The sequence below is a fragment of the Leopardus geoffroyi genome, chromosome B4 (genome assembly GCF_018350155.1).
Source record: "Leopardus geoffroyi isolate Oge1 chromosome B4, O.geoffroyi_Oge1_pat1.0, whole genome shotgun sequence".
Classification (NCBI taxonomy): domain Eukaryota; kingdom Metazoa; phylum Chordata; class Mammalia; order Carnivora; family Felidae; genus Leopardus; species Leopardus geoffroyi.
The window spans coordinates 102,192,700-102,209,325 of record NC_059341.1 but is presented as its reverse complement, the minus strand read 5'-3'; the positions used below and the strand labels follow the sequence as shown (position 1 = coordinate 102,209,325).

General features: G+C 34.8%; 1 protein-coding gene across 11 annotated transcripts in view; it reads right to left on the bottom strand.

Moving 5' to 3' along the window:
• Positions 1-16,626, bottom strand: part of NAV3 (neuron navigator 3) — an 832,957-nt gene that overhangs the window by 12,132 nt on the left and 804,199 nt on the right. For all 11 annotated transcript variants that reach the window (XM_045463549.1, XM_045463554.1, XM_045463556.1 and 8 more), the window contains 7 exons: positions 15,849-15,944; positions 15,411-15,579; positions 13,918-14,153; positions 3,350-3,504; positions 2,241-2,312; positions 1,439-1,635; positions 125-243 (listed from right to left, as the gene is read on the bottom strand). In XM_045463549.1, coding sequence (XP_045319505.1) covers positions 125-243; positions 1,439-1,635; positions 2,241-2,312; positions 3,350-3,504; positions 13,918-14,153; positions 15,411-15,579; positions 15,849-15,944 — 1,044 coding nt within the window. The remainder of the gene's footprint in view (positions 1-124; positions 244-1,438; positions 1,636-2,240; positions 2,313-3,349; positions 3,505-13,917; positions 14,154-15,410; positions 15,580-15,848; positions 15,945-16,626) is intronic.

Sequence of the window (16,626 nt, the reverse complement as noted above, 5' to 3'; positions counted from 1 at the left end):
TATTTTTATGTAGTTCATGCCTTCAGTTTTCTGTATATATACTGAGAGAAAAAAGTGTTTTTGGCTTTCAAAAGGATGATATTATTTGTTTGTTTTAAACAGTAAAGAACATTGAGTGCTATACCTGAAGACCTTCTCTCACTGCTTCCAGAATGTAAGGAACCAAAGAATAGTTCCAGAGATCCATGAACCAAACTCTAGAAGCTTCTACATCCATAGGGCAAGGAAGGAAAAGTCGGGGACCTAAGAAGAAGAAAACAAACCATTTTTGAGAAGCATTACATTTAACAAACTGAACACATAAATATTCAGACATCATTTTTGGGAAGTAATAATATGCCTTGCAGGATTCTTAAGAAATTATAGTCTTGCCCAGCTTGATTATTATCAAAGTACATTTTACTGATGACTCACTCTTCTGAATTCCCCTTCCTTTGACCCTAAAATCTTAATCTAAAATATATTAGAGTTGGAGAAACCTTACATGTCATAATCCAAACCCCATGCCCCATTTTACAGATAATGAAACTGAGCTGAAATAAACTGCCAAATATAAAATATGTCATTATTTGCAGAAACGGGACTCAGCTTTGGTCTTCTGATCTCAAATGTTAAATTCTTCTTCTCATTTATATTGTATCTTATTGACTGCATCTTTATGATCCATCAGTATGGGAAAGAGACTTTTATACATGCAATTTAAGGAAGAATAGAAAAATAAACATCTTTAGGTCAACTAACAGGAAGTAATTCAGTTTTATCTCAATGAAAAATATAAAACAACTTCAATTATCCATAAAACACCTAAAGTGTTTCTAACTAAAATCTTCTCTCACAACTATATTTGATGTGAATCACTGATTAAAATTTGTTTTTAGGGGTGGCTGGGTGGCTCAGTCGGTTAAGTGGCTGTCTTCGGCTCAGGTCATGATCTCGCAGTCCATGAGTTCAATTCCCACGTCAGGCTCTGTGCTGATAGCTCAGAGCCTGGAGCCTGCTTCTGTTTCTGTGTCTTCCTCTCTTTCTGCCCCTCCCCCATTCATGCTGTCTCTCTCTCTCTCTGCCTTTCAAAAATGAATAAATGTTAGAAAAAATTTTAAATAAAAAAATAAAATAAAATTTGTTTTTAGCATAAGAAAGGACTTGAAACAGATAACAATTTATTTCAAATGATTATCTGATTTTTAAATATTTGTCTATGTTAAACTTATTTGATTTCAGTCAAATCTTAGGAAACCATAATTGTCAGCCAAAATGAATGTAATCAGAGATATAAGCTTAGAAGAAGGCAAACTTTCAGAAGGGAAAGAGAAAACTTAAATCTTTGGAAGCCTGAAAAAATTAGCTTCACTTGTTATTTTCTACCATCCAATCTGGCCATCTTCAGCACCGTACTCTTAGTTCCTGGAAAATGGCATATTGCAATTTTGGAACTCACCAATGGTAACATCAGAAGAACTGTGTGTTTCCAAAAAACTGTTGAGATGATGCCATGTCTTAGGAATCCAATCTATAATTTTGACTAAGTCGTTATTGCGTATATTCCTTTCAATTTCTATCTCTATCAGTTTTCTTCGAAGATATCTGCCTAAAAATCCTTTCACTGGTTCTGTGTGGTTTGCGCATAGCACCCACCTACAAAAGGAAAAAAAAAATCATAAATCTTTAAATAAATTAAGTTTTAAGCCCACAGCATTCTCTTTCCAATTAAAATTAAGAATGTTCCTATTTTAATTGGTGGCTCACTTTAATGCTCAAAGGCGTTACAGATCCATTAGCATTAGAGGCATATAAAGCAACTAACTTTTCTTTTTGAGCTAAAGGGAAGCTCTTGTGTGTCAGAAGTGAGTGGGAGTATACACGCTGAGTCGTCTTCTGTAGGAGAATCACAAATCCTGAAATAGGAACTCTCTTCACATTCCTCACACTTAGAAGAAAAATGCTCTACTTTAGCTGGTGACAATGCGAGCAGGACAAACATTTCTTTCCTTTTCTTTTCTCTCTCTCTCTCTTTCTCGTTTTTAAAGAAACACTTCTGATTATGGTTGAGGATTACAAAACGTCTGCTCGAGAAAGAATGTCAGAAGAAGTGAGAATTATTTTCACACCACAGGTCACCAAGGGCAGGAGTTGTCAATGTACAAATGGAAGAACACTAACCGAAAGCAAAGAGAAAGAGATGCTACAAAAAAATAAAATAAATAATAATAATAAAAGTAAAACATTCGGTTTATCTTTACCTGAAATTGTGATGCAACTCTAGATTTGGTGATGAAGAAACTCCCTGATTCATTGTTCCAATAATATATGGACTGGAAAATAAAATAAAATGTGTGGATGTACTGAAGGTAAAAGAGATTAGTACATTAAAATTGCCTTAAGAAAAAATTTAGGTAAATATGGATTATTCCATTTTAACATTAGGCTTTAAAAGGGTAATACTGTCATGTTAGGTTGGAAAATAACAAAGATCATTGAGCGGAAATTTGGATTTGGGAGTCTAATTTCAGGTCTGGCATCCTAGGAGAATTCTTTTACCTTTCTGAATCTGAGTTTACTCATCTATAAGATAAAAAGGTTAGATAGAATAATCACAGTAGCCTCATTTCACTATGATATCTTATGGCTCTTATGACTATAATCAAATGCATTAATTTTTCCTTTTTTTATTATTTCATAGATATTTTAAAGTTTCTTGATAACATGAGAAAATTTGCATTCTTGTTTCAGTGCTTATGCTGATCTATTTTTAGAATTTAAAAAGTCTCTAGCAGAGATTAATTGGGATATTTGCACCATTAAAACTAATATTTAGCTTGCTCTTGTATACCCTTTCTTTAGAGACCATACTATAGTGAATCTTTAGTGGGTTTTCAGATTTTGTTATATCCGACTTCAACCTTTTACTTTCAGAGTAAATAGTTAAAAATTACACTCATTAATGGAAAGAGATATATCTGAATGCATTAAGTTTATCTTTATGGGAAGGATGAATTGAAACTTTGATATGGAATAAAAATGAAACCAGAGCCCTAAAGCTTCATTTTAGTTCTTCATTTCCTTGATCCATTCTGTCATGGATACTGGTCTCCCAGACCTTCAGCATATCTGTAGAAGCTAACACCATCAAATAAAACATGTTTCCATAAAAGTTGCCTGGGACTAAGTGTTGAAGGAATAAACAGACGTTTGAAAAAATGCACAGGGAGTTTTTAAAAATGCGTTATAATATTAATGAAGCTTCTCAAATTAATAGCATCCACTGAAAACCATGGGTTGTAAAAGGTTTAAAGGCATAAGAAAGCAAATTTTATTATCATTACATCATTCAAACCTTTCATAAGCATACCATTTGTTGTATTTACAGTTGAGAAAACCATTGAAGATATCACTCAAAGAGCCCACATGATGAAGATTATCAAGAATTATTACAACAGGGAGTTCTACACCATTATTATCAGCACTGCACTGTTCAGCCAGGTTAGCTAGATACTGTTGCAACTCCTTGAAAAAAAAAAAAAGAAAACAAATATCAATGATAAATTTATATCAGTGGTAAGCAATTCATCGTTTAGGAAGAGCACACTTTGTCTTCCATCCAGTATCTTTTAAAAACCCATAGGTCATTCCAGTGATATAAAACTTTATTCTACAAAACAAAAAAACATATGATGCTGAAAGGATATATTTTATAAAGAAATGAGCAAAGAGAAAAGCCAAAACACAATGCCTGCAGCAAATATAAAACTGTAAACACAAAAGCATGTTTTCCAGTTGTTGTCTCCCCTTAAGAAAGAGCAAAATAAACAAACAAACAAACAAACAAACAAACAAACAAATAAATAAATAAGAGTGAGGGAGAGAGAGAGAGAATTCTGGATATGAGCTCTTACAATAAACCACAAACATCAAGACAAATACCATTCTTGCTTTTGGTATTAAAATGATAAAAGTGGATTTAAGCAAACCTTATAATTTCAAAGCTAGAATAAATCCAAAATGGCACAGCTAAGTTTGTGCTAATACTTCAACTATTTTAATTCCAATTTATTTTGATAGGATGCATGAAAGCGCCGTCCCAGGACGTAGCCAAAAGTGGGGTTATTTACTTATCTATAATCTGCATGAAACTTCCGTGATTTTAAACAAAGACAAAAATTTTTATATTTCACTGGGTCACTTGACATCAGCATTTCTTGAACTTCTTGAGTTTTTTAACAGGTATTATTCCTTTCTGATAGCTTTTAATCTAAATATGATAACCGGTTTACTGTTTGACTGCTCTCACAGATGGGTAGACCAGGAACATAATTAGTTTTCTTAGAATTATCCTAATCAGTAAGAGCATTTCCATAATATTTGCATATTTACAACGACATTTTCAATTTGTAAATCTTGCTCAGGGTTAAAAAACAATTCCATGATTCCAATTTTTGCCTGCCAGTAAATATCTGAACTCCTCACCCTAGATGCCACCTCTCTCTGTCTGTAATACCATTTTCAGAACTAAAAGCAGAAAAGGATAAGGGCACCCGGGGGGCTGAGTCAGTTAAGTGTCCAACTCTTGATTTTGGGTCAGGTCTTGATCTTATGGTTTGTAAGTTGAAGGCCCGGATTGGGCTTTGTGCTGACGGTGTGGAACCTGCTTGGGATTCTCTCTCCCTCTCTCTCTGTCCCTCCCCCACTTGCTCTCTATTTCTCTGAAAATAAATAAAAATAAACTTGGAAAGAAAGGAGAAAAGGATAAAAGCAATGCCCAGGATTCTGAGGCATTTAGTAATATATTCATTTAAGTTTAAATATAAAATTTGTTAGGAAAACTAATCCACTATTAATCTTATACTGAGCCAATCACATTGAATAAATATTGCCTAAATCAGAGAATACAGACAAACATGTTCAAACTAATGAATGGTCTGGAGAATTTCATTTACCTTAAAAGACAAAAATGGAATTTATATCAATAATCTAACTATATTGTCATTCATTGATTTATAAAATATTGACTGCCTCTCTATTACGTTCTTAGTCCTAGACAAACCCCTGGGGTATACAAAAATAATGAATCACTGCTCAAGTTAGTTTAACATGAATTATGAACTGAATCAAGTACTTTTTTGAGCATAGAGGTTAAAAAAGTCTTCCCTCGTAGGCTTTAAGAATGCCACGTTAGGTACTAAAATTTAAATATGATAAATCATTTGAAAACAAGGTACGAGTGTATTAGGAGCTATGAGAGGTCAGGGGAGGAGATTTTGCCTAGGTAGTGGGTATCAAGGAAAACCTTCCAGAAGAGGTATGCTGGAACTTGGGAGGGTGGTAGGAACAGCCACAACTAATAAATTCACAAAATGAAATGTAAAACATCCCATGAGAAAGGTTAAAGGAGGGATGTGGCCTGTAGAAGGAAAAAGGATTAATTCCAACTGGGGGATCCTGGTGGACTCCAGGGCAAGGTAGAATTCGAGATGAATTTTGAACAATGAATGGGCTTCCAAATGAAAAGTATGTAGTTAATCTATCCTTTCAAAATAGCTTTAGCAAGCACCTATTATGTTCCAGGTACTCTGGCACTAAGGATTCCAAGATAATCTCTGCATTCCAGGAATTCAGAGTTGATAAGCAGAAAGGCAGGTCAACAAGTAAATCAAAAGCACAGTGTGGTTAACGAAACGCACAAAACACTACAGGGACATTTAAGAGAGGCACCTGATCCAGGCTTGTTGTTCGGGAAACAACAGGGTACATGGGGACAAATTATTGAAGTCCAAATAATGAGTGAAAGCTGGACGGTATGAGCATATGACGTGCTTGGGGAAATAAGTGTTCTGTTGTTGCAAGAGAAATGGTACATGGTACTGATGGTTGCAATAAAAAAGAAAATAGAAAAACTTTGAGTCCGTGCAGAAAAATTTGGATCTTACTATATAAACAAATGAGAACCATTGACATGTTCTTTTCAGTAGGGAAAGGGCAGTTTATTTATCAAAGGAAACACAAATATGAAGGAAATGATGATTAATTAGAAATGGGAAAAACACTCAAGAGCCTATTGCCTAGAATAGAGGGTTACACATGTGCGTGTATAAAAACAAAACAAAACAAATTCACAGTAAAAATATATCAAAAAAGCATACACATAAGATTTTGTTCAGAGCATGTAAACCTTACTTGTACTGCTAGGAAAGACTTCCTGGTAGTAGTATTATTTGATATTAACCTTTTATTTTTAATATTAGGTAACGTTTTGATACTTAAAAATGGAAGAAGAGCTTTCCAATTAGAGGGAGAAGAATAATCAAAGGCCGAAGCACGTGCGCGCGCGCACACACACACACACACACACACACACACACGTACTATCCAAGCAGGAAAGAACTAGTAGAATGTTTTGCGTATATGAATAATGATAAGTAAATTGGAAAGAAGAGTTTGCAACCCTGAATGATTTGAAAGGTTACCGGACTTTTCCCGTCGGCAACAAAGAAACATTGAATGTTTGTCTGGGGTTCTGAGCAATGTAGCCAGGATCATGATTTCAAAGTATGGTAAGTATAGTGTAAAGGAGGAATAGAAACCAGTCAAAAGAGAATAACAAAATTGTTGAAGCCAAGAGACACTATGGGATTCAGTAGGGATAGTAGAAGTGTGGGAAGATTTTTGATCTAGTATGGAAAGCAGTGGAAAAACATTGCAGGATTTTAATGCAGTCAGACTTCAACAGTGGAAAACTATTCTGTTTTCCATGAGGTGAAGGGATAAAAGGAAAATGTAATAGAACTTCTGAATCAAGCAAGTAGAAGACAATTGCAGTCATCCAAGTGATAGTGTTAATTTGGGTGGGAGGGTGGTGGTTCTGGAGATGGATGGAAAAAGATGGATTTAATATTTTTCAGAGCTGAAACTGGGTTTTCTAAGTATGTGCACCTCATATGCTGATAGAAACATATGTGTAAGCTAAGAGAAAGGCCTACTATTTGGAAGAGTCGGCATGGCTGACAGTGTCCAACTGGAGTCAATACAAGTTGAAACCAGGAGAGTCATCCAGGGGAAAACAGAAGTGGGAGAGAATAGAATGCTGGGGTATATTTTCATTTACTGGTAGGTGAAGGAAAACAGTCAGTGAATGAGACTCTTAAAGAGTTTACTAGAGGGAAAGAAGAAAACCAGGAGAGAATTATAAATCATGAAAATTAGAGGGATTTCTAGAAAGGGAAGATTACCTATAGCAATTTGCTATACATCAGCAAAAACCAGAGAGAGAGAAAAGATGCCAAGGGCAATGAACTTGGTAATTAAGACATCACTGAGTGATTCTGGAAAAGAAGGGCCATTAGATTCTATTATAATTATCTCATCTTGAGAAAGGTAGTAGACCTCTTTGGGTACCTAATGAAAGCTGTAGACCAGTTGCGAGTGGAAATACGCATACACAAATAATTTTGTCATGTAACTTAAAAGAGTTTTTCTCAGACCCCTTTGAAATCACTTTATGATCCCCGCTGTAGCTTAATTGGGTTTAAATGTTAGATTGAAGTATTGATGCATTAGCATTAAAAGTTTCATGTCCAAGACCTAATTAAGCAAAGGAAAACAGGTATATCTACCAGATGGAAACTGATAATGAGATGAAATCTCATACTTTGAAAATACACATGGAAACCTGCAGTTATATAAAAACTGTTGATCATTGCTTTCTCTGATTTTGACTCCAGACACATCAAAAGTGAATCTGCCAAGTCCAGTTTTCTGATCTTTTCCCACCTAACATTCCAAGTGTTCTCAGCTGGCCACGTATTATTTACTAAATCCATCTCTAGTCTTCTGGGCCCGCTATATCAAATGTCACAAAGTGTAATTGTTTATGTGTACCACTCTCCATCAAAATATTCCAGCTGGCAGTTTGAGGGAGGGCTGGGACAATGGGAAGAGGACAGAATGTAAGATGCAGAGGTACTGAACACATGAAAAGATTTTTTCCATTTGATGGTTTTATTGTTCGATTTTTTTTAATCCGCAAGTGCCTTTTGGCTTTGTCTCTTCCGTGTTATCTGCAGCAAAGCATAATGCACGTCAGCCATTACACGGCTTCATTTTTCAGAGATGGGGTCTATTATTTCATGCCTCATTCACACGTTACTTTAGTAACTCCACACTGCTAGCAGCTGTCCCTCAGTCTCAGCTAGTCATCCCTAGTCCTTTATAGCCTTCCCACGACCCCCACCTCACAAAAAAGCAAAGCAAAGCAAACAAAAACCACTGTGGATTCTCTGGTAACTTGGCAAGAATTGGCTAAATTCTCTAGCAAGAATTGTATCCAGCGCTGCCCACAGCTCATTCATATCTTACAAACAGAAAGAAACAATAAACATTTGTTAGTTGTATTCTGTGCTTTCTTGGTGCCAAATGCCACCTGATTTGTCCACGGGTTTTTCCTATTATTGTTTCCTAGCATCATTCATTCTGTTCCAATGCTCTCAGCAATGATTTTTCATTATATTGTAATGAGAAACATTAAACTGACCCATTAATGACACAAGTGATTTTATTCAGAACAAGAAGAAAACAAGAGTGTTGGTTATATTTGGTCAAATTTTTTTAAAGATTCATATAATATTATTAAGAACATCTCCAAACACTAAGCATTTTTTTTTAACTGAAATAAAAAGAACCTATATATAATAGTGGGTTTGGGTGTGAGGCAAATTTTATAAGTGCAAATTAAGTGTAAGTAATTTTAGAAGCATACATTTTATTAGTATAAATTAACTGACTATATTATGCCATGTTAAACTACATCCTAATGAAGCCCAAATCACTCCAGTTGATTAAAAACTTGATTTTAAGTGATCCACAATTTTATCAAAAGAACTTGCAATAACTCTGTTCTTCTCCTTTTACAATTATTTGTTTGTTTGTTTGCCTTTCATAAAGAAACTTCTCAAGAGTTCTATCACAACAACGTTGGGGGAAATCCAAAGAACACACTGAAGATGGCTAAGGGACATAATCCTTTCATCATTCTGGCTGAAAAGAAAAATACTGGTGGTAAATGCTTTTTAAGTAAAGTTCTGAGGAGACCCAAGATTCACAGGAAGCATTAAAAACGTAGACTGGAGCAAACAAACAACTGAGCTCTTCCTACTTCTGCTGAGAGAAGGGCCAAATATTCTGCCGCAGATTACATGTCTCTCCTTAGTTGAAATGAAAATGGGTGGTTCAACCACAATTCGAATGGTGCTGAGTTCCAAGGAAATATTCAGAATTCATGTGCTATAACGTTTATTTAACTTTAAGAGATCCCAGCATGTTTTATGTACATCACTGTTCTCTGTGAAAAGTACATACAAGATAACTTTCAACAAAGGTCTATGTGTGTGTTTGGGGGCTGGTGTCTGTATGGGTCTGTACTTGTGAAAGAAATATTTATTGAAAGCTATTTACATTAATTATATAATTAATAACTGCAGGCAACCCTTATACTGATTGTGTTTGCTACCTGTACTGTTTTTTTTCTCTCTCTTCTTCCTTTTGTCCCTCCCCTGCTCTCTCAATCCTTTTCTCCCTTACCCCCTCTGTCTCCCTCCCCTCCACTCTCTCTCTCCTTGCTCCCCTCTTTCTCTCCCTTTTTCTCTCACACACACAGACACACAGACACTTAGCTTTTGCCATGACCATATTACAGTTGGGAAAACCATGGCAAAGGAAATTCAGCAATCTGCTCTATATTCCACAGGTGGTCAGTGATAGGGACTTAAAAAACTACTTTGTCAAGAACATTTTTGTTGAGAAAGAATTAACATACATCACTGTATAAGTTTAAGATGAATAGCATGATGTTTTGGTTTACGCATATTGTAAAATGATTACAACAGGTTCAGCTAATATCCACCTTCTCAGATAGATCTGATAAAAAGAAAAGAAAAAAAGAACAAAATTTTTCTTGTGATGAGAATTCTTAGAATTTACTCCCTTAACAACTCTCCTATATATCATACAGCAGGGTTAGCCGTGGTCATCATGTTGTATATAACAACACTAGTATTTATTTACCCTGTAAGTGGAAGTTTGTACCTTTTAACCATTTTCCTACAATTTCCATCTCTCCATACTCTACCTCAGGTAATTTTTTTGTTTTGTTTTGAGATTCCACATATAAGTGAGATCATACATATTTGTCTTTCTCTGACTTAGTTCACTTAGCATAGTGACTTCAGGGTCCATCTATGCTGTAGCAAATGGTAGTATTTCTTCATTTTTTATGGATGAATAATATTCCATTATATTATTAGAATTCCATCAAATATACCATTTTTTAAATCCATCTATCCTTCCATGGACACTTGAGTTGTTTTCATGTCTTGGCTATTGTAAGTAATGCTGCTATGGACATGGGAAGGTGCAGATACGTTTCTGAGTTGGTGTTTTCATTTCCTTTGCATATATTCCCAGAAGTGGAGCTGCTGGATCATATGGCAGTATTTTTAACTTTTTGAGGATCCTCTGTACTATTTTCCATAGTGACTATACCAATTAACAATCCCACCAAGAGTGTACAAGGGTTCCCTTTTCTCTACTTCCACACTAGTATTTATCACGTCTTGTCTTTCTGATGATGTCCATTCTAACAGGCATGAGGTGATACCTTTTTGTGGTTTTAATTTTCATTTCCCTAGCAGTTAGTGATATTGGGCATCTTTTCATGTACCTGTTGGCCTTTTGTATATCTTTTATGGAGAATATCCATTCAGGTCCCTTGTCCTCTTTTTAATTGGGTCAAATGTTTTGTTGCTATTGAGTTGTGTGAGTTTTTTCCATATTTTGGATATTAAGCCCTTATCAGATATAGATGGTTTGTAAACATTTTCTCCCATTCTGTAGGTTGCCTTTTCACTTTGTTTCTTTTGCTGTACAGACGTTTTGAGCTTGATATATTGCCACTTGTTTATTTTTTATTTTGTTACTTGTACTTTTAGGTGTCTTAACCAAAAAATCATTATCAAGATCCATGTTAAGGAGCTTTATTTCTATGTTTTCTTCCAGGAGTTTCATGATTTCAGGTCTTACTTTTATATCTTTAATGCACTGCAAGTTAATTTTGTGAGTAATGTAAATATGTGCCCAGTTTCATTCTTTTGCATGTGAATATCTAATTATCCCAGCACCATTTACTGCAGAAACTGTCTTTTCTCCATTGAGTATTCTTGGTTCCTTTATCCAGCATTAGATAATGGCATATGCTTGGATTTATTTTCAGGCTTTTGATTCTGTTTCATTGTGTCTGTCAATTCTACATGTCTGTTGCTGTGCCAGTTCCATACTGTTTTAATGACTATAGAGTAGAGATGAAATTAGGAAGTGTGGTGGCTCCTGCTTTGTTTTTCTTTCTCAGGATTTCTTTGGCTATTCAGAGTCTTTTGTGGTTCCATATACATTTTATGAGTGGGGTTTTTTTTTTTGACTTCTATAAAAAATGCATTCGAATCTTGATAGAGATTACATTGAATCTATAATGGCTTATGCTACTATTGATACCTTAATAATACTAATTCTTCTAATCCATGAACATGAGATACCTACCCATTTATTTGTGTCTTCAATTTCTTTCATCAATGCATTGTAGTTCTCAGAGCAGAGATATTTTATCTCCTTAAAGTTATTTCTAAGTATTTTATTGTTTTTGATGCTAATATAAATGAGATCGACTTCTTTATTTCTTTTTCCAAAAATCCATTGTTAGCATATAGAAACATAACTGATTTCTGTGTGTTGATTTTATATCTTGCAACCACTAAATTCATTGATTAGATCTAACAGTTTTTTTGTGTGTCTTTAGGATTTTCTATATATAAAATGTCACCTGCACATAGACATGATTTTACTTCTTCCTTTCCAATTCTGACACCTTTTATTCTTTCCCTTCTTTTTTTGCCTAATTGTTCTAGCTAGGATATCTCGTACTATGTTAAATAGAAGTGATGAGGGTGGGCATCTTTGTCTTGGTCTTGATCTTAAAGGAAAAGCTTTCAAATTTTACCACTGAGTATGAGGTTAACCATTGGCTTGTCTGTATGGCCTTTATTATGTTAAGATGTTTTTCTTTGATGCCTAATTTGTTAAAAGTTTTTATCATGAATGGATGTTGTACTTTGTCAAATGCTTTCTTTGCATCTAATGAGATGATCATATGATCTGTTCTCTTTCATTCTATGAATGTGACACATCACATTAATTAATTTCTATATGCTGAACTATCTTTGTATCCTAGGTGTAAATCCCATTGGATCATGGTGAATAATCCTTTTAAGGTGCTACTGAATTTGATTTGCTAGTATTTTTTTAAGTTTATTTATTTATTTTGTGAGAGAGAGAAAAAAGGGGAGAGGCAGAGAGAGAGAGAGAGAAAGATAATTCCAAGCAGGCTCTGCACTGTTAGTGCAGAGCCTGACAGGAGGCTCGAACTCATAAATTGTGAGATCATGACCTGAGCTGAAACCAAGAGCTGGACACTCAGCTGAATGAGTCACCCAGGCGCCCCTGATTTGCCAGTATTTTTATTGAGAATTTTTATGTTTATATTCATCAGGGATATTGCCTGTAGTTTTCTTTTCTAGTGGTGTCAGGATAATGCTGGCCTCATAGAATGAGTTCTGGAATGTTCCCTCATCTTCAGATTTTCAGCAGAGTTTGAATTGGTGTTCTTTAAATGATTGATAAAATTCACATGTGAAGTCATCTGGTCCTGAGCTTTTTCTTCTTTGGGAGATTTTTGATGATTGATTCAATCCCTTTACTAGTAATTGGTCTATTCAGATTTGCCATTTCTTCCTGGTTCAGTTGTAGCAAGTATGTTTCTAAAAGCTTTTCCATTTCTCTTAGGTTGTCCAGTTTGTTAGTATATAGATATTCATACCATTAAGAATGTTTTGTTTACTAAGCTATACGTCTGGTTTATTTCAAGAATCCCGTGGGTTTGGGTTGCTTTCGTGTGTTTATTTCTGAAAATTTGTAGGGCTGAAGCTTCTGAGAGACTGGGTCAGTTTGGATCATCTAACCAGGTTATCTTTGGAAAAATAACATGACCCAATATCATGTGGATTCCATCAAGTTATTGCTTATAACAGATACAGTTTCCTAAGAGATGCTTAGGTTAAATTGATTGAGGAAGTAATTAATTATTACAGGCAAAAATATTATAATGTCAGGAATATGTTAAACATTAACAATTTTCTGTTTAGGATTCCTTATTCTATTCATAATATATGAAATTACTGGCTAGGTTTTATAGCTTCCTCATGCCTATTTAATAGCTGAGAGTGTTCAAGCTGATTATTATGGTACATTAGAACTTAGTTGATGGCAACATGAAATATCATTCAATTTCCTAAGGTTCCTAAGCAGAAATTCTAATAGAAATATAATGTAAGCAAATTGCTGTTCCCAGAATTTCTGCTTAGACTATTCTAATCATACCCATATCCCCTTTGTTATAATACCCCAGTTTATTCCCACCTATTTGTTAAGATCCAGGTCAAGTTAACTTTTTATAAAGCTCTAATTCTTACAGAAGAGTTATTCTTCCCTCTTGCTTCTATAGAACTCTGCATGGATCTCTTTCTACTCCAACACCTCTTAAATGGATGTCTAAGAGAAATCGGACAATAGACACCATCATTTTCTTCTGTATATTCCCAATGCTTGTGAAGTTGCCTGATAAGTGAATGCTACTGAATATGTCTTGCTCAAATTCATGAAACAGGGTGACGTCATCCATCAGATTTCAGTTTTAGTCAGAGATAGATATGTCTCCATGTTCAAATTGGGTAATGGGTCTCACACAATCTTATAGCTTAATTGCTTAAGACACTTAAATCCATAAGTAAGCAATGACAGTTCTCTTAGGAGTTTGTGACTTACCTTACTTGACTTGTGGTCCACATTAAAAATGGCAATTGCATCCTCTGTTTTTTTCCTTCCAGATTTGGTTATTACATATTCAGCAAGTTTGTTTGCTAAATAGGTCTTTCCAGTACCACTAGGTCCCGAGAGTATAATTCTGTGATGCTCCATCAACAAGTTAAAGTACCTTTGGGTAATTGGTTTAGGAATCAGTGTATCAAAAACAAAACTGTCCAAACTGTTTTCTTCTACCCCTGAAGGAAGAAACAAAGGGAATAGCATGCCTTATTGTTCTACATAAGCTGGGATTTAAAATACAGTGCTGACAACAGAGTTATTAGTTTTAGGGATGCAGGCCTTGTAAAATTCTTTCCTTGATATTTCTATCTCACAACCATGTGCTGCCATTTTAGCCCCCCCCCCTCAAATAAACAAACAAACACATCAGTAATAAGGCAGAGTGAACATCCAAAAGAAAGTTAGCTGTTTCCTTTGGTTCAGGCTTAGCTCTATTGTCTACTTCATGTTTCCCAAGTAGGCTTCCAGACAGAAATGGAAGAATTATTATCATTTCTATCATAATATTTTCCTTGCCTTTGAAGGTGATAGTTTTGCTAAGAATAAATGTAAATATTAAAGCATATGTGTACATTCTTCCCTTTTCTTTCTATTTTTCCCTTCTCTTTGTTTTCTCCTATCTCTCATTACAAATCCTAGCTGTACAACCACTTAAGCTTTTGAAGAATAGAAATTGTGATATTTGGCAAGGAATTAAGAAGCAGAGCAACAGTATCTCCTTTTACTAACCCAAGCACCTTAATCACAAAATCAAATATTGGCAAATTCCTCTATTAATCCAGTTTATGTAGATGTGCTCTGGCTCTTTAACATATATGAGCAAGGAATTATGGAGACAAGTATACTTTAGATATTCCATTTGCCTATAATTAATCACATCATCCAAAGCAAACAGAATTTCTCATCCCCGATTCTTAACATCTATTCTCTATCCCCAGTGGGTATTTATTGGGTACACACACATATTTTAAAATCAAAGATACAGTGATTAATATATTACTTTGGGATATGCAATGAATTCTTTGAATCCTCCCTAAATGAAAGATGGTACTGGAGAAAACCTAGAAATTTGAAATTCCCTCATCACATTCCTCTTCTTGAGACTTAGAGAATCTTCAAAATTTCACATCCCAGAACTCAAAGAATTTCATTTACTTCAATTTTGGTGTTTTTAGTAGGGTTTTAGTGTTTTAGTAAGATTTTAGTGTTTTAAAAGTAAGTATGTCTCGTTTCATATTAAAACCATTGATGTGGTTAAGAGAGCTTTCAAGTAACAAAAACTTGAAGTGAAATTGCAAACAAAGAGGAAGGAAGGAAGGAAGGAAGGAAGGAAGCAAGAAAGAAAGAAAGAAAGAAAGAAGGAAAGAAAGAAAGGAGAAAGAAACGTTGGCTAAAAGATACAGTTGTGTTTTTCTTTTCATTTTTCTTTTTACCTTTCAGGTTCACAGTAATGACGTTATTATCTCCAACAAGATATCCACAAGGCAGCAGTTCAGGCACTTCTAGGCTATGGGATCTAATTAAATCTCCTATACAGTAGCTAGCAATGCAGTCCGAGCTCAGACCAAGGCTAGTGGATGTATCAATTCGGAACACATATTCCTAAAATGATACACACAAAAAAAGAAGTCAAAACAGAGATTCAACTCATCTACTACAAATACAAAACTCCTGGGGATATGAAACTAGCTGTCAAGATTTTTGAAATGGGCAATAAAAGAATTATTAATATTACACAGCACAACGAGAAAGCTTTCCTTACTATTTGAAAGGGAGGTAGGAAAAGCAAAGTCCACGTTATTAAAGCTAAGGAAATCATGTAAAATAAAACATATGTGAAACTTAGTATCAGGAAATTTTGTACAACTTACCTTAAAGAGACGTCTGATTACACCATCTAAGACATCCCACTTGGTTTTTCCACTAACACCAATGGATCCTATCAAATAGGCCTGAGACTTCTGATCCTAAATAAGAACAAATAAAACCCAATAAAACCCAGTCATATGTCTTATTACTATATTTCCTACTAAAACATATTAATGTACTACTACTAAGGACTAAAATGTTTATTAAGCCTATAGGTCTTATTGTAACAGACCTGCATGGTATATTATATAAAATAAAACACATCCCAACAAACAAAGTAACATCAATAGTAACAAAAACAAGAAAGAAAGAGATGAGATGAAGTGGTATGGAAAACTAATTCATGACCTGTTTGGTAATAGGGAAAATAGCTTTTGCTTTAATGCAGCGGGTGCATTCTTGAGTAGATGCAGCTTGGTAGAAGGGAAACGGTGATCGAGAGGCAAGAGAACTATTTCATATGAGACCTACAACTTCCTCCTAATATTTTTGTGGCCTGATCTTTGTTAAGTCTAAAATTCAGGTTGTTTTCATGTATTGATTTAGATGATATCAAATCCAGCTTTCAAAACTAAGTTATCCACAGTAGCATGGCCTTCACATATTTACAAAACAGTTTCCACTTTGAATTTATCAAAAAATTTACTACAAGAACATGTCAGGGAATCCTACAGGAGCCATTTTATCGAGCAAAGAATGGTCCCAAATTTAGTATCTTCTTTCGAAAAAAAATTTTTAATGTGTATTTATTTTTGACAGAGAGAGAGACAGAACACGAGC